The sequence below is a fragment of the Sceloporus occidentalis genome, unplaced genomic scaffold (genome assembly GCF_023333645.1).
Source record: "Sceloporus occidentalis isolate IW3139 unplaced genomic scaffold, rSceOcc1.0.p SCAF_25, whole genome shotgun sequence".
Taxonomy (NCBI): Eukaryota; Metazoa; Chordata; class Lepidosauria; order Squamata; family Phrynosomatidae; genus Sceloporus; species Sceloporus occidentalis.
The window spans coordinates 7,919,495-7,946,239 of NW_028317005.1; the positions used below are offsets into that span (position 1 = coordinate 7,919,495).

The 26,745-nt window shown below is 38.5% G+C and overlaps 1 protein-coding gene across 1 annotated transcript in view; it reads left to right on the plus strand.

Moving 5' to 3' along the window:
* LOC149300356 (serine/Arginine-related protein 53-like) overlaps positions 1-26,745 on the plus strand; it is a 119,897-nt gene that overhangs the window by 51,580 nt on the left and 41,572 nt on the right. The window contains exon 5 of the mRNA XM_089485310.1: positions 2,319-2,370. Within this exon, the coding sequence (XP_089341436.1) occupies positions 2,319-2,370 (52 nt within the window). The remainder of the gene's footprint in view (positions 1-2,318; positions 2,371-26,745) is intronic.

Genomic DNA, 26,745 nt, shown 5'->3' on the forward strand with positions numbered 1-26,745 from the left:
AATCAAAGAAATCTGTTGAATTCTTGTAATTGGAATAGTTGACAAGGGTTGTAGCATACCTGTTTCTCTGCGGGCACCAACAATTAATCTTGTATCCACTAAATTCGTTCAAAATTAATAGCAGAGCACATGACCACTGTATATCTCAAATGTATCTTATACCAAAAGTAGAGCCATTGTCAAGGAAGCTTCATTCCCATAAGATCTATGTATGGCAAAAACTGGTTGGGATTTAGCATCCAGCCAAAAAATTTAGCAGCCGTTTTTTTTTTTTCTTTCAACAATACGAACAATCATGTTCTGGTGACCACATATAGACACATACTAACAAACATGCACATCAACCTACTAACATACTTATACTAACACATTAAAGTTGTAACATACTTTCCCGTACACATACTAACGCACATTAGCATATTTACGTTCATACAGATACTAACACACAGTAAGATACTTACACTCGGCAACATAGTTACTCACACATACTAACATACTTACACATACTAATACCCAGTGTGATTTCTTGTTGCCATGATGTCCTGGCACCTGGGGTTAGTCAAGCTCTGTGTATGAGACATGTAAAACAGCAGTACATGTGGCCACATCAGGGGCCTCAGAGAATAAAGTGTACCACCGGTCCAGATTGTATGGTCAAAGTTTGTCCTGTAAGCCCAGAGTGTTCTGACAGGTTAGGTGACTAAATAAAACATTTTCAACTAAATCTGTTACCAATGTGATTTATACATTTATTATCTTTATTACCTTCCAAATATAGGGATCAGCAATTATGCTGAAATAGCCTTAGGGGTAGGCACAGAATTAAGGAAGAAGTGTAATCTGTAGTTTTACTGAGAACACTATCTTTTAAAATAGATTTTCTAGTAAAATAACCCCATTAAGATGACATGACCGATAACGATTTTTGACACCTGTGTTTTAAGTTCATATATAGATATATATATATATATATGATCTGTTTTTTAATGCAGACCTTTTACCTTGATACATTTTGTGGTGCCAATATAAAAAAAAAATACCAGTCTCTCCTTATCAAATTAAATATCTATTCCCCCGTTTAACGTCTAATCTTAAAATAAAAAAATTAGATATCTCCACATGACGAAAACGGTATGTGGCATGTTTCCTGTCCTTCAACTCTTTGGGTGTTAATAAATATAAAAAAATGGGAATGGTCAGTCTGCAATTTTGTTCTTAGCTACCTTCATAATAAACTATATGACTTATTGTTAGCTATATACTGTAAAGCAAGTAGTAAGCATTGGTGATATTTTACGTTCCCTGAAACTCTAATATGAAGGAGAGTAAACCATAGAAGAAGTGACACTAGGTTTGATATAAGAGCAAGGGCCATCACTTAAATATTTGTAATCTAAATAAAATATTTGTAAAATGTGTAAAAAACAAAATCCCAATAACCTGTTATCTATGGCAAGCTTGTACACATGTCTTCGGGTCAGTATCTGCTTTGAATCTATAGAATCATTGGGCCTTTGCTGATTAAACAGATGTGTCGTATTACGAGGTCTCAGAAGTTATAGTTAAGTTTAATGATGTGCAGTACAGAATATGGCCAGTCATCCAAGACTGTAGTTCGTGATAAAGAGAAGCCAGTGATTTTTTTTTATTATTATTATTTATTTTTTCTTAAGTGTAATCTGTACGGATTTTGATTTGCCATATCAGAAGGACAGCAATTTTCTAAAGTATTTTTCTTATTTTTTTAAATGTTGAAAACCACCATGATAAAATATCCACCTGGGTTACAGCTAAAAATGATTTTAACAACCCAATGATCAGTCGGCCAGGAGAGACTTTACAGACTAGAAGTGTTCCGTCCAAAGTTAATGGCATACTATTTGTTTTTAAATTACCATATCTTTGTCTTATGTTACTAATAAAAAGAGAGCTAGCCAGATCTAGAAAATACCTTAGCTGGTTTAATGTTAAATCATCTGGATATTTGTATTTGTCTAATGATCGTGGTAATGTTACATTTATTTTTTCTTAATACTCCGAGAGGAGTTCAGCAATTTACATCTCATTGAAGTTAATGTACCTAGACAATTAAATGGGAAAATAAGCAGCCCGTGTCGACGCGTGTAAAGCGGTTTTGAGTTTGAACAAATAATGGATATTGCATAAAAATTGGGAAGGATTTGCTCTTTTTTTTTGGATGTTTTTGGTCTGTTTCTGTGCCATGTTTCTTCTATGTTATATAAAAAAAAGAAATAAAAACCTTGCCTTTGATTAGCACTGTAATATATGGTAAATATGCTTTCTGTCTTTGTTTTTAGCCTCCTGCTGAACAGGCCAAAGCAAGGCTGCAGATGGTTCTCCAAGCTGCTGGTAAGTGATAGAAGATAAAGGTTTACTTTTGTGATTCTGAAATAATTACCGTATATAGGAACTCCTCTCTGTAACACCTCTCATTATAAAGCTGTACTGTGTACTGGCACCAACGCAAACTCTATTTGTGTCATTATTTTTAAGAGGAAAGGGACACATTCAAAAGAAACGGCGACAAAAATCATGCAAGCAACAATTTGCATTCATTTTGCCGCAGAGATAGGGACGGTGTTTGTAGATGTGCGCTGCAGAACGGCGCGTTGTGCGCCTGTGGCTTCAGTATGACTTTTTACAGAGTTAGTGGCATGCCTGAGGTCACACAGCTGTGCATCGATACACAAAACTGTACGTACCATTCATTATTTTTACCAAATAAACCAGGGCAATTGTTTGCTGTTTTTTTAATGTCTAGAATGAAATAATGTAATGCATGTAATATATTTAATATATGTGTATTATATGTGTACAATATGTATAACAACCTGGAATATTCAAAAAAGGTACGTTGTAATAGACAGATAAGGATTATTTATTATGGATTTGGGATATTCCTGCTGTTTTTATATGGCTAACTTCACTTCAAGAATCACAACGTATTCACGTAAGGGGGGAAATAACCCTGAATAGACCCCTGCAGTGTTTCCCAAGCCAGCACTAGAGCTGTCTGGAGGTAAGTATGTCGTGTTTGGAAGAAAACATCTCCTGCGTGCAAAATAGCGTGATGGGTGCAAGTGAAAATGAAGAACCCCACATGCATTTGCAAAAGCAAAACCATAAAACTTTAAAGGGACCACACAGCTATTCAATAATGTGAACATGGTGACTAGGGTGTCCCTTTAAATGCAATACGGTTCACAATTATATGATGCATGAAAGTAAGTGACAGTTCTGAAAGTTTCTACTCATCTTTTCAAATATCCCAAGGATCTAATTTTGCTTGTGCCATGTTCGTTGTCAGCTGTCGTGAACATAATGGTGCAGAACACAAGTTCTCGAAATAGTCCCAGGAAGCGCACAAACATATGTGTCGTGACATCTTGGCCGATGGGGTTTCTTTTTTGACATACAATACATTTTAAAAAAGACACAAAATATATATATAAATATATTATAATGCTTACCCATTTTAATACCAACTATAGAGGTTATTTCTTTCCACATTCTCAGTTTTATTTTTTATTTATATGTTTGTCTTGCCCCTATGTGCCATAAATCTATCAGCATTTCCATAGAATATACGTCTTCCTGAATTCTCCTTGTCTTTGGTGTGCTAAAGTGAGGGTGTGTATAGTTACTCTTGGCAAATATTCACATCTTTTCCAATAAAGCCTCTAAACAGTGTTATGTTTCATAGCTTCAAATATATGCATTATTCTCCATATCTCTAATATGCTTTTGAAGCGTATAATTATAAACTAGATGTGACAGCACAGCCCTCAAAAAGAACAATTTGTTTATTCTGCTCGCAGCTGTCACCCCTCATATTTTTAATTTAACACCTTGAAATGTATTAAAAACACTAAGATATATATATATCATTTTGGCCTTGGCCCTCTGGATTTTAAGACATATATATTTAAAAATATTTTGAGCCTGTTAGTTAATCCATCAAAAGACAGGATGGGAAGAGAACACTGTCCACCTCACGGCCTTAAAGCACCAGATAACTATTTTATAACATAAAAATAGCAAAAAAGAGTTCAAATTGTGTCTAATAATGATTTCTGTGCTTATGAGCCTCCTTTGCCATTTAAGTGTCCACTGCATAGTTAAGATTTACTTATCTATCCAAAGGCCAAATGTGTAAAAAAAACTAAACAAAACAAAAAAGCCTAGTATATATATTATTTTTTTTTTTCTTCTCCCCCAAAACCCAAATCTATGATTACTTTTATAAGTGACACTGGGTTTACGATTTTCCAGGGTTTTGTTAAGTCACTCTTGTTTTAAGGGATAGTTGGATGGAGAGTTGTGGTTCCTACTCCTCCACTTTACTATTTGTTAAAGAGCCAACACTGGAGGGATTTTGCCAACAGAGTGTCGGCAATGTATAATTAAGTGAGTGAAGAGACTTGGAAGAAATCGCACTGATTAAACTATGCATTGTACAGGGGCAGCCAAGCTATTCCTATAGCAGAAGCTCGCTGTGGTTGGATCATAATGTTTAGTAATGACATCACTAGATTCTTTGAGGAAAGGATGGAATCTTTAAAGGCAATTAAAAGCATTATGGGTATTTTAAAATCTTTTCCCCCAATTCTGGGCTAAATTTGCATGAATTTTTCTTTGCCTTCATTAGGACTCATGCAAATGAGCCATTATTTGAAAGGCTAAACTCTGACTTAGTATAACTCATCTTTACTAATTGTGTAAATATCTTAATTCTACGTTCTCTTAAAAAAGCATGACTGCATTGTCAGCCTATAACATAACATAACCAATAAATTACTGAAAATGGCGTGTTACTCCCTAAATTTTCAATCAGTGAATTACATGTGTGTAAGTGTGAGCAAACACGGGTTAATTGGAGGCGCACACTAGGGCTCAATTCATTTAAAAGAGCGGTCAGAGGCACCAGCAACAATATAATTCCTGTTTGCTTAGATCTCCTAATATTTATATACAAGAGTAGCCTCTTCTGCTTAGCCTAACAATATCACAGCCACTTCCTATGTCTGAGCAGATGCTGAGCAAGCAATGGCTGAATCTTAATTTTGAGAGGGTGGCATAATTTAAGCCTGTCTAAAAGAGGTTGGTTTCCCTGGCCCAGCTTACAACGCGGCATCTCTGGGGAGAATTTTCAGTTAAACCTCTTTATTTTAGTCGCACTATATAGACTCTCTCAAGTCAGTATAAAGCAGATCATCCCTAGAATAAATCTCTCCATCTTTTGTTATTGGGCTCTGTAGACCTATAATTAGGCCTCCTGGCAGGCCTCGGAGGCTGGTTAATGGTCATATGGAGTTTCTGTGAAGCAGTCTGGCTTTGTGTAAGTCCCTAGTAGGAATAGCTTTATGGGTCACTTCCTACCTGGACTGGGCTTTGTCTCTGTGCCCTACGGGCTGATAGGGAGCAGGTTCCATTGACCATGGACAGCTCAGTTTGTTTCAAAATCTACCCCACTAATCCCTAGTGTAAACAGAGGATTTAGCCGAGCTTCTGTCACTCTCCTATCCACTTGGGTGTCTGTGAATGTGTTTTAGAACAGAGGAGAGCTGTCTCAAAATCTGACACTTGAGTATGAATAAAGTAGACACAGCTTTGGTTCTCTGAAAGCGAGACAATTAAGACAAGCATATTGTGTATGTCTTAACTGAATTAAAGAATTCAGTTGTATGTATATGTATGGCTATTGCTTCAGGCCTGAAGAAGAGAGGAACACTCTCGAAACATTGTATTTTAAATATGTTGGTCCAATAAAAATGTATCATACTTTTTTTTTTTTTTTTACATTTCGTCTCCTGGACTAATACAGCAAAACAATATATATTATATATATATATACATAATGTAAAACAATGCATGTATGCTGAAAAATATTTTAATGCTGGGAGAAAGGCAACATTATCAGCTGTTTGTAATTGAAGTTTACAGGACAAGGGACATGGCTCCCTGACCAAATTCTAGTACAATCTGAATAGATATGTGTTAAGGAAACACATGCTTTATTTCTGCTCAGTCTGTTATTAGCATTTATTCAGTTACTCCATAAATGAGTTTTTTTGCATGCTATAGAATTAGAATAGATCATGGCAGATGTGTGTTCAAGGACCACATACATCGAGCCTCTGATTTAAGTCTGCTGGAACTAATAGGATCATTGGTTTACTTTCTATCCTGGCAATTTTTTTCTAAGGACGGCTCAGTTAAATAGCTTATTTTGTCTCCAGATATGCAAAATTACCAAGTGGGCAGCTGGCACTGAATATGAAATAAAGCCTGAAAGGAGAATCCCAGCCAGCGACAAATACATATTTTTCTGCCATCTTTTAGGGCTGGTGTATGGACAATAAAATAACAATTTCTGTCCATTTTAGGTGATATTCTCCATGAGTTACGTTGCTCCTTAACAGATTTGGTTACAATTGGCAGGGTATGAAAAACATGTGAGTCAACTAGTCAAAATAGGATAGCTGCTCATTGTTCACAATGAATTTTTGGAGTGGGTAACCCGTTTTATATCTGGAGGAATAACTTGATTGCTGTATGTACTCTGATGGTTCTGTTTACTAAGAACTGTTGAGTGATCAGTCAAGTTAAAGGTTAATGTGAACAAACCTGAGCCTGCACGCTAACACCTACAATACAACTTGCACTCCCTCACCTATTAACCAAAAGAGAGTTCCCCATCTACTTATAGCCAAATCATCAGCCTTGCATTCATAGTGCGGTAAGATCCACTTTCGGTTTAGCCATACACCATACACATGCGATTCTCGGCATTTATATATTTAGCCCTGTGTTTATCACTGAGACGGCATTAACTTGGAAACCCCCTCTGGCCCTAAAACTTACATTAACTTAAAACTTGTGTTTCCCCGCATGCCTTGATGAAGAATGCCCATGTAGCCAAAACACCCTGAATCAGTATGTAAGATTTTTACCTAAACCTGTTTTTACACTAGAGCTTTTTGATGGTTTGATGGTGATTTGACGATTAATATAATACTATACATAAACACGCTCAGGTTTCGGAAGATATCCAGCCTTCACCTCAGCCAAGAATTGCAATAATTGTATTAACCTGACCGCATAGTCAAGCAGAAGATCACATGGGCATTCAAACACACCAAAAGAAACCTATGTGTATTTTGACCTTGGTAAATATATTCCAAAATTCTTGATTTTTATTCTGGAACCCTAACTTTCTAGATTCTGCAGCAAAACAGTATGTTAAATGGCTTGGATATAGGCCGCACCCGTATATAGGCCGCACCCTAAAAGTTTGGTGCTTTTTTAAAGAAAAAGTTTTGTAATAGATATGCTGCCACTCTGTCCCCCCCCACGCCCGAGATATGCTGCCCCTCTGTCCCCCCCCCCGAGATATGCTGCCACTCTGCCCCCCCCCCCGACTTACCAGAGCAGACTCCCGGGTGTCTTGCGGGGGACATCTACGCAATACGCGTATACAACTCCCGGTTGTTGTATACGCGTATTGCGTAGATGTCCCCCACTGGCCCCGTAAGACACCCGGGAGTCTGCTCTGGTAAGTCTTGGGGGCAGAGGTAAAACGCATCGTGCGGACGGTCACCGGCTGCGGCGATGCGCGTAAACAACCTCTGCTGCCGGCACGTCTGCACGATGTGCTTTGACAATCTCCCTTGCCGGGACTCCCCTCGTGGGAATTCCCGGCAAGGGCTGTCTGAGCATATCGGAGAGTAGGATGCAGGTCCCCTGCACCGCTGCGGGGGATCTGTATCCTAACCGTGCTGCCTGCCCAGACTTAAAGTGGGGGGGGGGTGCAGCCTATATTCGGGCCAATACGGTATTATTAATCAGCGTCTGCTTAAATTTTTTTTTTTGGTATACAAATACATTTTTTGGGCAATTTACATTTACTAGTATGTCTAAATGTCACATTATTATTCAAACGATATTTAAGCAGCATGGATAGCATATATATATGAATGCTATAATATAGTTATGGATCTTATGTAATCACTGGAGCCAGCCATAGCCTAAACTTAGTGAGAAACTTAACCAGAGTTAACAAGCTCTTCTTATGTATACATTATATTGGGCACATATCTTACACACATGATGCGCATGGATGGTGCTTGGGATCGAACATACCACCTTTCTCTTTTTATATTATTGTCAGCAATAAAACAATAAAACAGGCTTTTAGGAAGCTTTTTCTGCTGCTATGGCATAAAAGCTTTTCAAAGTTTATGTTCTCTCCATGTGTCATATGACTACAGACTAGAAATATGCATTCTCTATCAATCTACAAAGAATGCATCATTTTAAAACAGAATTGAAAACATCACTTCTGTCTTTAGACCGCTCAGAACCTGCTGCCCAGGTGGCCCTGCATGATGCATAGTTAAACTGCTGGTGTGGGACTCAAGAAATGACACTGAGTTAACTAAAGCTTTAAGTAAGGCCTAATTTTCTCTTCTCGCAGGGGTTGACCCTTCACAATGCTTAGTGAGGTCGGTGAGATCAAGTGCTCCACGTCACCCGTCCTGCAACGGATGGTGTAGTGACAAATCCCTCCCGCATACATGTCTCCAGAATTACCTGATGACTTCTTAAAGCATTCATTTGGCCAAAATGTCAGTTCTGATAGTGTGCTTACCTTATCCTGTTAATGAATTATTCATGGAACGCTAATCAAACCTGGGTACAAAACTCTGCTGCCTTTTTAGTTGCCACTTGCCACCGGAACTGCCTCTCTTCGCAGCTGGGGCTCATTCTCCTATTCATTGATCCTATGAACACCGTTGTGATCAGAGCACAATTTAAACATTCCCACACTCTTAATGTATTTCATTCATTTATTATTACTGTGTTCTGGAAGCAACTTAATTTACTACCGACATGTATCTCCACAGGGAACTGTTAAATGTACAAATAACCATTTTTTTTTCATTATTTTAGTTTAAAAGTCACTTTTGTAGAGGTGAATAATATGACGGCGGAAAAATAGAAGACTGCAAGGGTCTCCCTCGGATTAGGTGAAGGATTTTATCCAACTCTAATAATACAAATGCAAGCCAATCAGGCTTCCATAAGAGCTCTTACGTAAATTAGAGAATTACTTTTTACCTACAACCATATGCATTGCTTGGACTGTCATTGGTTTATATACTTATTTATTTATATTTAAGCACACAAGCCAAATAATAATTAATTTGATATGCTTCACTTTTGTTCCTTACGTGGCTTAGTGCATGCATGTTCAAAGCCTACTCATTTATATTACTTTTAAACGGTAAATTATCTTTCCTTAACACAAAAAAAGTCCTTGATGCGTAATCGTAATGCCTTAATGGCCTTTACCAGCCATTTATAGTGCAAAGACATAGAAATGAATGAATGATTCCTTATCATTCCTACAGTTTTATCAAAGTTTTTTTGAGTGAAAAAGGCTGTAACTATATAAAAAGGTAATGATGGCTATGACACATTGTGAATGGTTGGCAGATCTTGAATGGATTCTTGCTGCTGCTTTCCGCGTCTCGTGGTTTCGGAGTATTTGATGGGATTTAATGACAAAGCAGCATATGGCATAAGCGATTTCAATGCAAATATCTCTACTAATTATCTCTAGATGAGATGATTATTTTCACTTTTCCATCGAATATTAGCAAAAGGCGATAGTGTGGCTTCCCTAACAAAGTATTTCGGTTGACTGTCATGTTACAGCACTGTGCTTTCACTGTTCTGGATGTTTAATGCAGGCTTAGGGTGGCTGGGCACACCACTGAGAGCGTGATCTTATATGCTAATATTATTGCCATTTAATGAATAAAAGCAGTGCTTGGCCAAGTTTGGGATTTATGGCGAAGTATAACTGTTTTTTGGCCACTTTTTGGATGTTTCTGATCTAAGAGCTTCATTCCAGGCTGTCTGCTGGATGTATGGAAGGCTGCCGGTCATACCGCATGTAGTCAGTAATTCTAATGTCTGCAAGTACTAGCTGGCATAAGACCAAACTGTTGAAAACAGTGTTATATGTAGGACCTTAATTTTTTTAGGTGAATTGTATGAACCACATACTTATGCATGAATTTCCTTTTTCTGGTTCAAATAAGGTGCTTAGTTGCCAGTTTTAAACTGGAAACATTTTGTCTCTCGACATAAACTGCATTATCCAGACCTGCTCTGGTGTGCGTGTGCCGGCAGGGAGGGCCAAGGTGGCACGGCATAAGGCGTAGTTAATCCAGTGAAGTTTTGGTAGACTTGTTTCTTGCATAGATGGTTCTCCGTTGCTCAGAAAGGTACACATATATCAAGATGAGCTCTGTGTATAATTCAGCACTGTCTCCCTCACATCTTTCAGTTTAGCTTTAAATGATCTATTAACATGTATTTTGCCTGTCAATCAGTTATTTTGGAGATATTTGGTTTAAAAAAGGATTATTTCACCTGATGTAAACTGAGGTATTAAGCAATTAACATAATCCATGTCCTAGTCATACAAAGGCCCCCCTGAACAATGAAACTGGGATGGAAGATGGACAGTAAATTAGAACCGCAGCATAATAATTTATTGGGTAACAATCATATCTGGGAACTCTTCGGGTATGACCCGGAGTCTCTGGGTGAAGCCCTGCTGCCCCGGATCTCTAGTTCTCTGGGCAAAGTTTACCACTGTCGTGCTGTCTATGTCCAGCTTCCACCTCTATGGATGGCTTCATGATACCACCAGAAAAGTGAGACCTTGGGGTAGCCTACCCTGGAAAGTTCTCAGGTGTGGTAGCAACATTTTGATAACAGGAATACAGACCTGGTTATATGAAATTAGCATAAAGGACTGTAAAATACAATATTTGGGAAAAAGTGATAAATCCAATTTAACTGCCTATAAGAAATAATAATAAACCTACAGGGTAGACATTTCAAAAAGGAGGTCAAAAACTTTGAAAACACTGAAAAATGTATTTTATTTTTTGCCCTTTCCATTGGGTCGTTTTAACCCTTTTAGCTCGGAGCATCGTCTCGCACTTCTACCTGTCAGACGTGAACAGCAGAGGAGGAAACATTCGTTAAAGCCATAAAGCGTTTGCATCCAGATTGTTTAATCTTGTGTTCCTATTTATTTTCTGCCCAGTATCTGCTAGAGCCCTAATGCAATCACTTTCCATATTGTCTTATTTAAATTTATAACCAAAGAATGCTTCACAGTCATAGAGCGCTGGTATTTTTTTATTAATGAGCGTATTTATCATTGTCTTATTAAATACAGAGCAATAAGCGTGCCATCGTTTCCAGCTAGTTTCATTTGCCCATGTTTTCTTTGTTAGTCTAAATGAATGAAATTAGAATAAACAATCTCCAAGTCATTTGTAATCATTGGCTGATTAATGGAGTTTTCCTTCTCAGCCATTATTCATTCACTAGCACCTGATATCTTTTCCATGAACAGATTATGTTTGGCCAAATTATGAAATTAAATGAAGCATTTGATGAGTTTATGATTGACCCTTCCAGCCCAGCGCACATTAGTCAATGTCGTTCACGTACTTAAGCGTTTGACGAATGCGCTGTCTGGAGAAGCGTGTGGATTTATTATGATTTCTGATTAATGCATACTGTTAGGCAAACGAGATTGGAATCATTTCTTGATTCTCATTTTAGCAGTCAAGGAAGAATTTCATCTCTGATGAAATACATTTATGTCTCTGTAGATTTAGGGATGATTATGAAACGCTGACCGGATAAATCTTGGGTTACTCTAAAGTGTTTTTCGAAGAGTGGATTTTATTTAATAATGGCCTGTTACAGTTTACCCAAGTGCCTCTGTGCCTCCTATTATTTGCCCCGTTCATATTTAATAGAAGCACCTTTTTCTGTGTAAAAACAGAAAACGTCATTAATATCTATTGCGTTAGAGTTGATGATTAGACTGGGTTTGAAAGTTTTGTAAAGAGATACAGACACAACATCCTCATTTCCCAAGCTAATTAGACCCAGGACACCCAGCTTCCCAGGCAATGGCATATTCTTTCTACTGAGACACGTCTGTAATGGCGGCAGCTCCTGTGCCGCCTTAGAGGCTGATCACCATACCAGGACTCCGGCTCCCCAGAGCCTTCCCTTGCGGGACGCGGCCAGGACTGCCCGCTGACGTCGGTGGGCGATCCCGCTGACGTCGGTGGGCGGTCCCGCTGACGTCGGTGGGCGGTCGTGGTGGCGTCGGGGGCGTTCCCGCTGGTGTCGGGGGCGTTGCTGCTGACGGTAGCAGAAAACACCCCCATTTAAAGGGAAAATGGGCGGGGCGCGTCAAGACCCTGCTCCCGCAACCTGGAGGATTCGTGGAAGTGATGCTTCACCCGGCAATCTCTGGGTTTTGTTCCCAGGTATGCTGATCACCATATTGGGGCCCAGTTCCTTGTGGCCCCTCTTTTTTCCCTGGCGATCCTCCTTTGTAAGAGCTCAATGTTCTATGGAGGCTATATAAAGTGTGGGAGGAATTGGGGGAGCGGGGAAAATGTTATTTTTTTCCTGGGTGCCGTTTGGCCTGGCTCTAGTCAGATAATAGACTGCTGCTTCCGTCATCTTTACAGACAAACTGATCGGGGGGTAATATGATAAAGCAGGGTTTGAAAAGACACATTCCATTGGCTTCCATAGTGATTGCACCACATTTTCACTTTTATTTTATTTTTTAGCACCATTAGGCTTATGAGCTGTTTGTGGATAACAACTCCTATCAGCCTCAGTCAAATGATGATAGGGTGACAGACGTTGTAGTCCTCAAAAGTGTGTATACCAGAGGTGCAAGAAAAATTGGGCATGCTTGCGGACTTGTACATTTTCCAGCTATATTTTGTTTCTTTAACACAAATGTAATGTATATGTTTCCTTAGGTGACCTATAAGCTGTTATTATTATTATATTTTATTTATATAGCACCAACAATTTATGCAGCACTTAATACAATACATATATTCAAGGGGTATGACAAGACAAGAATTGACAGACTGAGACAAAGCAGTACATGAGGGGGAGACAGGGCCGGCCCAAGACAAAATGCCGCCTGGGGAGAAGTTTAAAATGCCCCCCCCCATTATCTACCCTTCCTCTCCCTGCCGCCCCCCCATTTTCTACCCTCCCCCCCATTATCTACCCTTCCTCCCCCCCCCCCGTACTTACCTTTCAGCAGTCCTGCGGTGAGTCTCCCTGCTCGGTCTCGGTGCCGGCTTGTAATGCTGAGCGCCGGAAATGACGTCGTCTTCTGGCGCTCAACATTACAAGCCGGCACCGAGACCGAGCTAGAGGGCTCGCAGAGGAGAGAGTGAGGGGCGCCGAGGGGGTACTGACAACTTGGTAAGATAAAACCACTTGGCGCCCTCTCCCTCTCTCTCTCTCTTTTCTCGGCTTTAAAAAAAAAAAAAAAGGGGCCGGCCCTGGGTGGAGAGAGCCCTGCTTGCAAGCAGGTTCCTCTCTATGTATACCTATAGCAATACTAGAAAGAATTGACCTGCCTCCCTCATCATGAAAAATGTGTCCTCTCCCCAAGCACTGAAAGGGGGTTAATACAATGTGGTGCCCCCTAGGCCTGCTGTATCATGATATGTATGTATGACATGATTGGGCTTATGGGCAAATAAAACCTAGAGGGGTATTTTACTTGATATAGCAACAGTTATTCTACAAATCACCTGTTTGCTCTGCTAACGAAAAAGGGGGCACAAAGGCGACAGGAATGCGAACAAAAACATTTTCAAAGTCACAATCTTGGCACACGTTTTGAGTAAAACTTTGATAATGTCCCTCGTCCCACCCTCCTTGTTTTCGTACACACTTTAATGAGGATGATTAAACAGTGCGCTGGGGAAATGTGTAAAATGACATCTGCTGACATAATTAAGGATGGGGATTGCAGAATTGCTCCCCTGTTTAAAAAGAAAAAAATGAGCTTTTAGGATTTTTTTTTTCTCCATACTAATTATTTGTTTGTTGTATACATACACAGCTTAGTACTTTTTTTTTTTTTCTTTTCTTTTTTTAATACAAGAACCTTTAAGTATGATTTAAAATATACTCCATTTCATCTTATTATATCATACTTAAAGATACTGATGATTCATTTTCTTAAAGATCTTTACATTTATACATTTATGCTTTGTCCCATAATTCACGCAATAGTGTTTGTTTCGAATTGTGTGCATTTTGCTGGTGATGTAAAATTAGTTATCTAATTAGTATGAACTGCAGTGTGATACTTGATTAAATTATGTATATTTAGATTTAAGCTGCCTATTTTAATTTTTGAGTTCTTGTGTGCAACAACTTTAGCTGATCAATAAAAAAGTTCTTTTAATTTTTTTTTGTAAAGTGTTACTCACATTTGTGATGTAAGGTTATACTTAAAATATTCTTAAAGCTGCTCTCCCGGCTTAACAAAAAAATTGCCCAATGTAGTATGCTGAATAAACCATGGCAGAATTGCTTAAAAACAACAAGGCGTTTATGAAGTCTCTTTAGTTTCCATGGTAAAACCGGTACTAGAAAGTATTATATTTTTGATTTAGTTTGCTTAAGTTACAGCACGTTTGACGTATTGTCCGTGATTAATAGGGTGGAGAGGATGTCAGCATTTCTAGATTGTAAACTCCTTCGGCCCGACCTTTTCACTTGGATGTCCATATTGTCTTTTGGTTTTGCACCATTTATGCATTGTACAGTGCTATGGAATATGATGGTGCTATATGAAAGCTAAAAACATAGAATCTGATGGCAGATAAGAACTCAGCCCATCTACTTATTTTTACTGCAGTAAAGACCTTAACCGGTCCTTGCTCTAATCTTAGATTTGCGATAGCTTTCTGCCTATCCCACGCATGTTTAAATTCCCTTACTGTATGAACCTTTACCACTTCAGCTTGGAGACTTTTCAATTTATCTACCACCTCTTCAGTAAAGTAAAATTTTCTCACTTTGCCCCAGAACCTCAAACTGTCTACTTTTAGATTATGACCTCTTGACTTTAAGTATTTAATTGTCTATGAGCGCAGGTGCATCTCAAGCCATGTTGCAAAAAAGTATATTGTCGGCCCTTCTGCTGCAACCCTTCCCAGAAACTGGATTGCCGATCTGGCACGACCCTGCTCACAATCAGTACCGACTTTGTGTAGCAGTCTATTTACTATGTATCCATAAACTTTCCTAATGGGATCGGGCAGGGCTTATATGGACATCTTTGATAGTAAAGATCTCGTGGCAGCTTCCAGCACAGCTAGATGTCTTCATGTAACTAGTTCTCTTAATAAAGTGCCAAATGCATTCTGAAAAGCAGTCTAAGGATATATTTTATAGGTGGTTTTGGTCTGAGTGGACATGTTTGTCTGGCTTTAATCATTGTAACTGTGTATTTTTCTTCTTCTTCTATTCCCCAACAGGTAAGTAAAACTTGTGTGTGTCCTCTCGAGTCTGGGTTTCATAGCTGCTGTTTTATCTTCTGATTATTTCTTTTGGATATTGTTAGTATACGCCTTAAGGCTCTCTCTTGTACAATGTCTTCAAAGACTCCTGCTAGAACAGATGATAGCTAGATCTGGTTTTTCACAGATATATCCTTCACGCTGCTGAGCTGCTTGGAGGCGATTATGTTGGTCTGGAACAAAATAAAGCCTACAGCGAACTATTAAGTGTGCCGTTTATGTGGGTGCTAATACACTTTGAATAAAATCCTCAATTACTAAGCACTTTTCAGCCCTGACAAGGCTCGGCCCCGTGATGTTAATTCTATCTTTATAACCTTTTTAACTTCTTGATTTTCTGACAGAGCTCGACAATAACAGCATCGGGTTCGCCCTTGGCAAACAAAAGCTCATTTTGCAGAGATAATATATATTTACTATTTAGATAGCTGGCGATACAATTTCTGTGAAAGAGGTTTTCCTGGGAAAATGCAAACTGATTCAATTACTTTTTAATGGACAGTAAAAGCTTGTAGTAATACTTATACTGGTGCTTCACCTATAACACTTAACTTGTTATTGGTTCTGCTCTATATGGGAACATATAAGTCATTGTTCTGTGTAGCATTCAGTGCTTTGTAGGGCTGCAGATGCTCTAAGTGTGGAACATTAATCCTTTCAGTGTCGGAAATACTAGCTCCTAGGGATAAGTCATCATTTTATACTTTTTGGGGAAGCAACCTCCATCTTCTCGTCCCTACATAGGCACTGCGCCCTACAAACACCCTACTTCAACTTTTGCTCTTGGGTGTTTCCTGCCTTCAATTGGCACACTGGTTAATTGTAACAAGTGTGCTAAAAACAAACACATTGATAGAGGGTCTACAATGAAGAACTAGAACTTAACATAATAAATTCAGGTCTTCAGAACTCTCAGAAAACTCTTTATGGGAGAACCTGATGTAAGCACTCCTGCCTGGTTTAATAGAGAGAACTTCCACAGTTCCAAAAAACAGGGCCCAGTATTGTAGACATATTTTTAGGGTTATATATGACCTTATATCAATATCAATTGAAATACGTAACTACCTAATGAAAATGTCAATATCTAAATTGCTACCAGGACTATTTGGGAAATTTATTGAGGTATGGGGAGTGTGATAGTTTGCATTGAATAGGAAAGATTGCTCCTTTTAACTTGAGGGACAAGTGGGAACAATATTGGGTTAGAACATGTCAGATCAAGGGCAAAACGTTTCTTGCGGGTTCACAGGATATGTTGTATGGTGGCAAGCATCATTTTTAATATTCCCCAATGGTGCATTTTAATTTCACTTCCTACGGTTAACCTTGATGAAGACATGCTTTTTTGAAAGGTATTTGTTTCTTGGAGAGACAACCTAGTTAAAAGGTAATAAAATAAAGGAATTAAAGCATTTTTAGGTTAACGAATATGTGAAGAATGGCGGTGGGATTGTGTTCAGGTTTCCAGCCCCCTGTGTTGGAAGAAAAATAGACAGTTGCAAGCCATTTTATCCTCTTCTGTTTTGTATTTGGAGTTCTGCATCCTCCCCGCAGCAGAATAAGCTGGATAAAGACTACTAATAATATGAAATGTACACTGGCTACAGATACTATGGTCACATCAGTAGATTAGCTCTAATCCTACATGACACTGAAAGACTTGATCGATTTAAGATTCATATTTGTTATTTGTAGGGAATACTCGAGATATGACCACATGACTTTAGTAGGCTCATGAAGATGGAATTTTAAGTCTAGCCCACAGTATTTTTAACCCATGTTGGGTTAATCCACAGTATAGAAATTAGGTGGTCAGAGAGCTTTATATTCCAGCGGATGGCTATCACCACACATTAATCAAGGAGTTTCCAAAGTCATGAAAGAATGAGAAATTGCTTTTGTCCATTCACCTTTGGTTTTTTTTTGGTTTTTTTCTTTTTTTTTTTTCTCATAAGGAAGGGGAAAAAAAAAACCTTTGGTTTTAAGGCTAAGCTTTCAGCTAAAATGTATTGATCCTTTGCAATACAGAAACATTGTTTGATGCCGGTTTTGTTTGCATCCTGCTAGCACTAGCCTTTTCTGGCTTGATTGGTGTATGTACATGATACAGGCTTGGACACCATCTTGGTTTCCTACCAGTGGAGTACTTTATGTATAAAGTTGGAATTGAGAGCAGGGTTAGGGTGTTTCTCCTAGAAACATACATTTCTTTCCAGACCTGACATGCGCAGATGGATATGTAAGACGTTCAGCCTGCCCAATAAGTTGGCATGACTTATCAGATCATTCTGAGCATTCTGGATTGCTGTTTCCAAGATACTTAGTTAGATATTTGAGACTAGAACATCTGCCATATTGTGATGGAAATAGACAAAAAACTAATGGCTTATACCATACTGGTTTCTTGGCACTATTGAAAAATGCTCCATGGTTGTAGAAACATTCTCAGAGCTAATCTTGCACCATAATACAATGAAACTGGGTTTCTCCCGTGTCTCTGGGTATTCAGTTTCATAAAAGAAAGATGCATCTATTGGTAAGTAAAAAGCAACTGGTTTCTTGATTGAATTATCGCTTGAAAATAAGAGGAAAGGGTCTCTCCAGCATTGATATCTCACAAACATTGGTGTAATAAAGCAAGTTTTGTCTTTGTTCTTTAAGTCTTGAGTTAATGCAGCATCTTATACACAAACTCTCAAAAGCATGACAAATTAAGACAATTGACTTAATTGAATTATCTCTGGTTAGTTTTTCTTTCCTGTAGCTGTGCAGTTTAGACTTGAGACTGCTGATCTCAGTATCTAAAGATTCAAGGAGAACCAGCAAAAGCATAGGGCATTGCCTGAGATGTAGGAAAATAATCCTTTCTTGTCGTATTAGTACAATGTTTTTTTTGTTGTTTGGTATTGAATTTGTGTTTTGCAAAAAATGCATTTCATCTGTTTTGGTGAGCAAATGATCCAGTTTGTAAACTGCTTTTACTTTGAATTGAAGTTCTTTAAAGTAGCACTTATTCGCCCCAATATAACGGTTACAGCATTTACAAAACAATGTAACAGACTGAAGTGGTTTCAGGGCTTTAATCCCTTGGTAAATTAGCCAGCAGGCTCGCCTTTTCATGGACTTCTCAACAACAGGTTTAAATCGTTTGGGCATCAGCAGTGAGAACCCCCAAAGGGCATAGGCATGGGAAATGTAGACCGTGCTTCAGCGTTTCCAGATGAAAGTAAATAAATAGCAGCTATAGTTATAAGAATATTTCAGCTGCTGGCACTAAGGTGTTGTTCTGACCGCAGATCTTTATAAAGTAAACACACATGATCGCTGTAGTTATTTTAGCCAGATTTTCAAAATATAACATTTGGGTCAATTGTGAGGGGTTTTTTGTTTCAACCAAATAACTTTCAAGACCTATATTTGTTTTGTCGTTTAGTTTAGATGTATATGTTTGGGATAATTTCACCTGATTTCAACAGATATTACAAAAAAGTAAACTCGTGCTCCAGATCACTTGTCACAAACTTGGAGAACATGCACTATATCTGCAATGAAAAGACACGTTGCTGTGTGCAAATCTACTTCAACTCCACAACTTCATTCGTCGTCGTAGTGCTTCTGCACATAATATGGAATCCCTACAAATATACGCCTCTACTTAGCGGCATAGCAAAGAGATCTCTGCCTATCTAAGCTCGAATATCTGTTCCCCTCCTTTTGTGTTGGGTATCTTGGAACAATGGGCTAGGGCATTTTCGTCTTATACACAGACAAATGGGGAAAGGAGAAAAAAGTCTGTGCCAAAGCAAACCCGAAAAGCACATGCTATAATCACATGTTATAAACATGACCAATCCCTTTTTAAGTCAGCTGAACAGTAGAATATACAATTAGGGAAAGCGGCGCCCTCTTTAATATTTAAGTAAAGGTATGGTACATTATTTTATTTGCATTACATGAAAGAGTTTGATGCAAATATATTTCAATACACATTTCCTTGAAAAAGACTATGGGGAAGGCTTGATATCACAGGTTAGCAGGTTTTGTTTTAATGCTTGGCGCAACGCCATCGTATTGTGACTCTTGCAACCTTGTGCTTTGTGCATTTCATTTGTTTATAAAATATGAACATGTTTCTTCTTCCCAAATATTGTACCCAAAAACCCAAGTGAGTCGTATTTGTGAGTGCTGTCAGTGAGTCCGAGAGTCCAGAAAAGTGATGTAAGGCAGAATCTGTTCCAGGTACCTTGTAGCCATCAGCGCTTCTCTCTCCGGGTTTATAACTTTCTATTTCGTAGATGGTTTTAGAGATCAATATGAAATACCGTTGATGATATTATTTAATTAGATTAATCAAAAACCATGCTTAAAGCATGACACCTGCTAGCGAGAAGTTCAAACAAGCATTAACTAGCATGCAATGACATAGCCTCCTTTTCCTGTCCATGCTTACTTATCCTGGGAAAATCCCAAATGTGCTACCCAGGCAAGCCGACTCATTGACTTTGATACAGTTTGGGGGGTGGTTTAATTTCCCATAATGCCATTGATCAATGATTTCCTTTCAGCAGTGATGTAATTAAAGGGATTAAGCCGGCGAGAGCTGTGTTGTCTAGAAATATATTATTCTAGAGATTTAGAGAAAATCAATATGAAGCAAGAGAGGCCAGTGTTCAGAATAGAACAGTAGGAGAATGTTGAAAGACCGAGACGTAAGTGGAACAAGGCTTCAGGACAAAAGTACAGTGGATGTCTACCTGGGAATTTCTGCTGACCCGCGAAGGCTGGATTCTCCGTAAACTAGTAGTAGTCAGTTAACTTTGTGCTTGGCAGTTTAATCCCATTAGGAACATGCACACCACAAGAAACAAACAAAAAAAAAATCTATTTACTTACAGACGTAATATACACAAACTATTACTTGGCCTTATATGAAAGAACACTTCAGAATCCTTACGAATACACATGTAAAACCTCAATGTGAATTTACTTGGCTGTTTTTCTAAAAGAAATTGGGATAACGTTCAAGATGTTTCTTTAGCACATCCTGAAAGTAGGATGTAAAAGAATAAAAAGGAAACATAGTGAAAACCAACACGTGTATTAAAAGTTTTCCCAACACATGTAAAGTTGTATATCAAGTTTTTATATATACAATCAACATTAATGTTAAGATTTAATTTTTTTCACCCAGAGATTCAAAACGGCACTTACCATTTTTGCTGGTTTTGGTTGTTTTTTTGTGTGTGTGTATATCCCATTTGCTATATCTCTTTGATGTTGAAATCTACATGCCACCTTTTACCTCTAATTCATTTTGGTTTGCTGTAGATGAAAAATGACATCTGATCTTCTGGTTTGTTAGTTTTCAGTGGCGCTATTAATAAGCAGCTAAATAAAAAATAAAATAAAAAAGCAACAACAGGTAGTGAATTAATCTCTGGAGATGTCATTATGACAGTTCCTGCTGTCTGTTCGGTTTTTCCTTTACGAGAAATCGAGCCTGAAGATGTCACTGTATCTCTGCTTGTTTTCTGATGCATCCCGGCGTCAATCCCTCTTTACCAGATGACACGACAACACTTGATTACTTTAATTATTAATCCTCTAACAAGAACATCATCCTAATCAACTGACCATGTGCCAGTATAGTGTACTGCCATGAAAGCATATTCCTTGTTCGGTTTGAATTCATTCTATTTTACTGACATCTTCACTTTCTTCTAAGACCACAAATACTGTGAACCACAGTTGAAAAACAAATAGTTGAAATAGTATAAAATCATTTTAAGGTTTAAATCTATTTAATTTCTATTTTATTAAATCTTTTTTAATCCACCCCCCCCCCCTTAACGTATTATACAATGCTTTTTTTATGTAAATCACTATTAAGGATGTGGAGATGTATGAGGAATGTTTAGCATGCAGTATTCAAATAAGTTTTGTGATGATGCGGACTTTCAATAAATATAGGATCAGAGATGCTACTTTAGTGTCCCCAGAAGTTATCTTTGACCAAAGTGCTTAATGGACACATCGGCAGGGAACTATGTGCTGGTTCTGGGTGCGTATTGATGTAGAGAATACCGCTGTGTATGAGGCAGCTCTTTACAGCCTTAGACCCCAGCAAGTGTGTTTGAAATATGTTGCCCAACATTGGGAAATCCTGTGACACCACGAGTTTCCGTCAAGTTCAACCCTTCTCAGGTTTGTAAATTCACCCTTGTACGTATGAAAAGAAAAATATAATTTAACTTTTCTGTGGCATAGGTTTGCAGGAATAGCTAGAGAGCTGCCATGAATCTGGTCTGCTCAACTACACTGGATATGTAAACAGCAGACCATTTCAACACGCTACATATTTAATGGGAGAAACATTATCCCCGCAACGTGCTGAGCTATTAAAAACTGTTAGAAGGATCTCTCGAGCTCTGTCCAAACTGTTAACATAACTTTCATATAAGCAAGAGAAAAAAATGTTCCGAGGTTGCCGTTAAGACGTAACCTGTGTTTTATAGGAAAGTATAAATGTAACTAGAACGTACATTTTTAATATTGTCTACTGATTCACTTATTGTAAGATGTATATTTCTAGGTTCCACTCAAGCGTTCTCAGATACTTTAAATCTCACATATACAGATTGAGATGCATATGGATGTAGCTTGCTGGCAAATGCATGCTAGCTCCTTTCCCGTGTTCCTAGTGGCCGCTGCCCCTATCACAGCTACAACTCTATTGAGAGATATGGAAAATGTCAAAGTTACTGATTTCTCCGTAACGATGGAGGTTAAATGCACGGATATGTCACGCTCGGCTGTATGCATTATGCAAAATTTGTGGTAAAGCCAAAAACACATTGCATTATTCAACCTTCTGACCTCGAAGTGTTCGGCTTGGGAAAACAAATTCTTCAGCCACTGCTTCAGCTCTGCTGTGGGAAACTCTCTTAGCTTTTCTAGGTTATCAAGGAAACAGAGACAGATACCAGCGATACATCTCTGGAATAGCTTTTAATGATACATAACAAATCAGGCAGAGTCAGGCGGGTCAGTTCAAATGTACAAGCGCAATCAGAGTATATAAATATTTTGTGTCAAGGATTACAAATGTTTCATTAGACACTCAACACTTGGCTGTTAAAGAATCCTTACTGTGGCTGATTGGAAGCCACAGTTTCTTCAAGACATGGTAGGGTCATGTGTAAATTTGTGTGACATACAATGACAAAGTGTTCACCGCTATGTAGGCAAAAGTTGATTCCTTTTCATTCCTGTCTGCATGAAAAAGATACCCGGGCATTTGCAATTCAATATGTTTAACTGAGCTGTTGATCAACAATGCATTTCACGTTGAGAATGTCTAGTTTGCGCTATAAGACACTAAACATATTCATTAACCCCTTCGCGACCTTTGCCGGTTCAGGACCGTCATGACATGAAGGTCGCTAAATGACCTTTGACGGTCCTGAACCGTCATAAAATAAAATAAGCTTAGAAAGTGATCAACGATCACTTTCTTCGCTTAAACGGCGTTACTGTAATGCCTCGATGTCGAGGCATTCAGTAACGCCGAGATCGGCATCGGGGGCCATGTCTGGCCCCTCCCCGGGGCGTCAACAGCCGCCATACATTGTATGGCGGCGGACGCCCGTTTTAAAAGCGTTTAGGAGGCGATCGACGATCGCCTCCTAAACTTAAATGGTGTCGCTGGAATGCCTCAATCAGGAGGCATCCAGCGACACCAAACACTTACCTCTGGGTGGGCTGTGACCGCTCCGGAGAGCGGTCACAGCCGCCGCTGCCGGTGATCTTCGCCATCAAGCAAGATGGCGGCGGTCCGGGAAAATAAACAATAAAGATGATAGAGTTAGCTAGACGGTCTCCAGACCCTCTAGAGAACTCTGGCTCCACTTGCAGGTTGAATACAGGTACTGCATTCAACCATGCAAGTCAATGGAGCCCAGCTTTCTAATCACTATGTGATTAGTAAAATATTAAAAAAAAAATTAAAAATGGAAAAAAAATAAAAAAAATGTGCTAACATTTAAAAATAATTATGCAGTGATGTCACTAGATGAACCATCCAGTACATTGCAAAATGTGTAAAAAAAATATAAAAAAGTATTAAAAAGATAAAATAAAATAAAAAAATAAGGTTTATTATTTTGAGCAAGTGCTAAAATTTCTCAAAAATTTCAACAAAGAGTTAAAATAAAAGCACTTCAAATACCCAAGGGGTGTCTAATATATAAAAAAATGGCTGATGGGGTAAATTGGAGTGGCCAAGCTCAAAGATAGGGCATAGGTCCAGACTGACCAAAACGGAGAAAAAAAGCGCACTTCCCAAATGTGGCATTTTAAATCTCAAACAACCCGACAAACCCATGCATGTCGGGTATCACTGCACTCAGGAAATGTTCCTGAACACATATTGGGGGGTTGTTTGACAGTGGCATATACCAGAACCTGTATATCTATAACTAAAGTACAATTTGTGTGGAAAAAAAATAAAAAAAAATACTATTACAAAGTTTGACAAAGTGTAGTTCTATAATTGGTGCATGGAAAGGGTTAAAATAACAGCATTTGGAATACCCTGGGGTGTCTAGTTTTCAAAAATATATGGTTTAAATGGGTTAAATTGCGTTAACCCGCTTCAAAGATATTCCAAAGAGGAGATGGAGGCAGAATGACCAGATTTGTTAAAAAAGATTTGGAAATCATAAAACGCTGCTTGTACTTATTGCCCTATAACTTACAAAAAACAGCAAAAAAACATAAAAACATTGGGTATCTCTAAACTCAGGACAAGTAGTAGAATCTATTTAGCTAGTTTTTTTACTTGCTTTTTTAGGTGAGTAAAAGATTTTTCAAATAAAAGTCATAAAATGTGTTTTTTTTCAATTTTTCACCATGTTTTTTTTATTTTTTTTATAGTAAATAAGATGATACGATCAAAATAATGGTATCTGAAGAAAGCCCATCTTGTCCTGAAAAAAACAATATATAACTTATGTGGGTTCACTAAATGGGTGAGGAGAAAATTACAGCTGAACACAAGCACCACAAAAGTGTCAAAACAGCTGCGGTCCCACAGGGTACAAAACGAAAAATGAGCCTGGTCCTTAAGGGGTTAATGTATTGCGTTTGTGAACCTATTGATCACAGATCGATTTGTAAATACGTATTGGCATTTTGAACGCTGTACGGCCCAGAAGCAATTGAAACTGTGCTCCCAAACTTACAATTGATGCATTTTGAAGAGTGTTGATGTGTGCAGGCGTGTTTCTTGTGGCACTGAGGAACAAAACAGACATGTAATTCACAAATGAACCTGGCACGGCATATAAATAAACCTGCTGCTCTTCGGCCATCAGTTTTAATAAATGATTGATTCCCATAAAGGTTACTCATCAATGAAAATGTCTCCCAACTAAGACAACTTCTGATGTTTCCTGGATGGAATTCTTTATTGACTACGCACCATGTAGGGCAGTGGTTTTCAAATATGATTAATCCCAACATTATTGACGTGAAAATATACAGTTGGCTCACTTGTGGTCAAGCCTGTTGGATGTTTGAAAGGCACAACGTAGCAGATATTTCAATACAGTTATCCCTAAGTATCACTAGCTAAAAGTCTAAGCGTGGACAACCTTTTGAAACCAACTTGGTCTTTTATATGCATTTAAAGTGTCTGAATAATGCTATGACTTGGCACATTTCTTTTTTTTTTTTTTAATTTTTCATTAAAGTTTCTTATATAAAAATAAAAAAATAGATACAGATAAAATACCAGATATTTGTAACAACCCAAAGGAGTTTTGTAATAAGGATAATACCGTATTTGCTCGATTATAAGACGAGGTTTTTTTCATTTCAAATGCTCTGAAAAATACCCCTCGTCTTCTAATTGGGGTCGTCTTATAATCAGACCTCAAGTAGAGGTCTGACTAAGATCCAGATCCCCCGCACCGCTGCAGGGGACCTGGATCCTTCTGTCTCCCCCCACACACACACACACACACACACACACTTACCGGTGCTTCCAATTTCCTGCTGTATACCGGAGCAGCGGGTTGATGTCCACGTGATCCGTAGACAACTTACGCTGCAGCCGGAAGGAGGTGTGGCTAGCAGCGGGGGTTGTCTGCGTCCATAGCGCAGACTTTCCCCGGCTGTCGGAGATCAGAGTTCCCCGCACCGGTGCCGGTAACTCTGATCTCTGACAGCCGGGGAAAGTCTGCGCGATGGACGCAGACAACCCCCGCTGCTAGCCACACCTCCATATAGAGAGTTAAAAGGCATATCATGGGCCACAGTGCGATATTGGAATGGCAAGCCTGGGAGCAGATGTGGGGGCAGGTTGGAAAATACAAGGAAATAAAAACAAAAAAATATTTTTCTCAATCATAGCTTTTATTAAAAAATTTAATAGTTTACATGAATTAACATTTACTGGTAAAACTTTTTTCCTATAGGGTCGTCTTATATTCAGGCTTTTTCTTTTTTTCCTAAATTAATATTCAGATTTTGGGGGGTCGTCTTATAATCGGGTAATACGGTAATTATACAATGGTTAAAAGCTTGATACATTGTATTAGACAGTTCTACCAAGTGAATAAATAGGTAGATAAAAATAATATTCTTACCCTCCTTGATATATGCATAAGCCAGTTGTGCGAGGAAATATCACTTTTTATGCCGAAAACATAATATAAGTATGTATATATAATTTCTGTGCTGTCCTTCTGGCATCATGAAGTACTTTAAACTGTGTTATTCTGCTTCCCAGAATCCAGCGCTCTGGTAGCTCTCTATAGCTATGTCTTCAGGGACACTAAAACCTCCCACTCACCGTGTTGCAAGAAGTAGACACACTAAAAATTGTATTTTTAATAAACGGTGGGAGAAACTACTGTACAGAAAGGTTCTCATTTCCATTACTTCAATAGTTGTACAGACGTTTCCTCTTCTGTAAGCCAAGCTGAAGATGATGCCGTCTCTCATATACAAAGCTTAGTAAACAGTAACCTCTGTATCCAACAACCCATTACAGTGCGCTTCTGTTGTGGCAGCAGCTTAACAACCACAGCCCAAGTGGTATAGAGTGCCCTATTGGAAGCTAGTAAGACATTGTAAAAGTAATAGCCCAAATTCAGAAAAGCTTACTTGAAATATTAGCCGTTTACCAAGAAAAGAGAAAAGAATGATCCATTACTCAGTCTTTAACAACATGTTGCTTGCAAGATGGCATTGC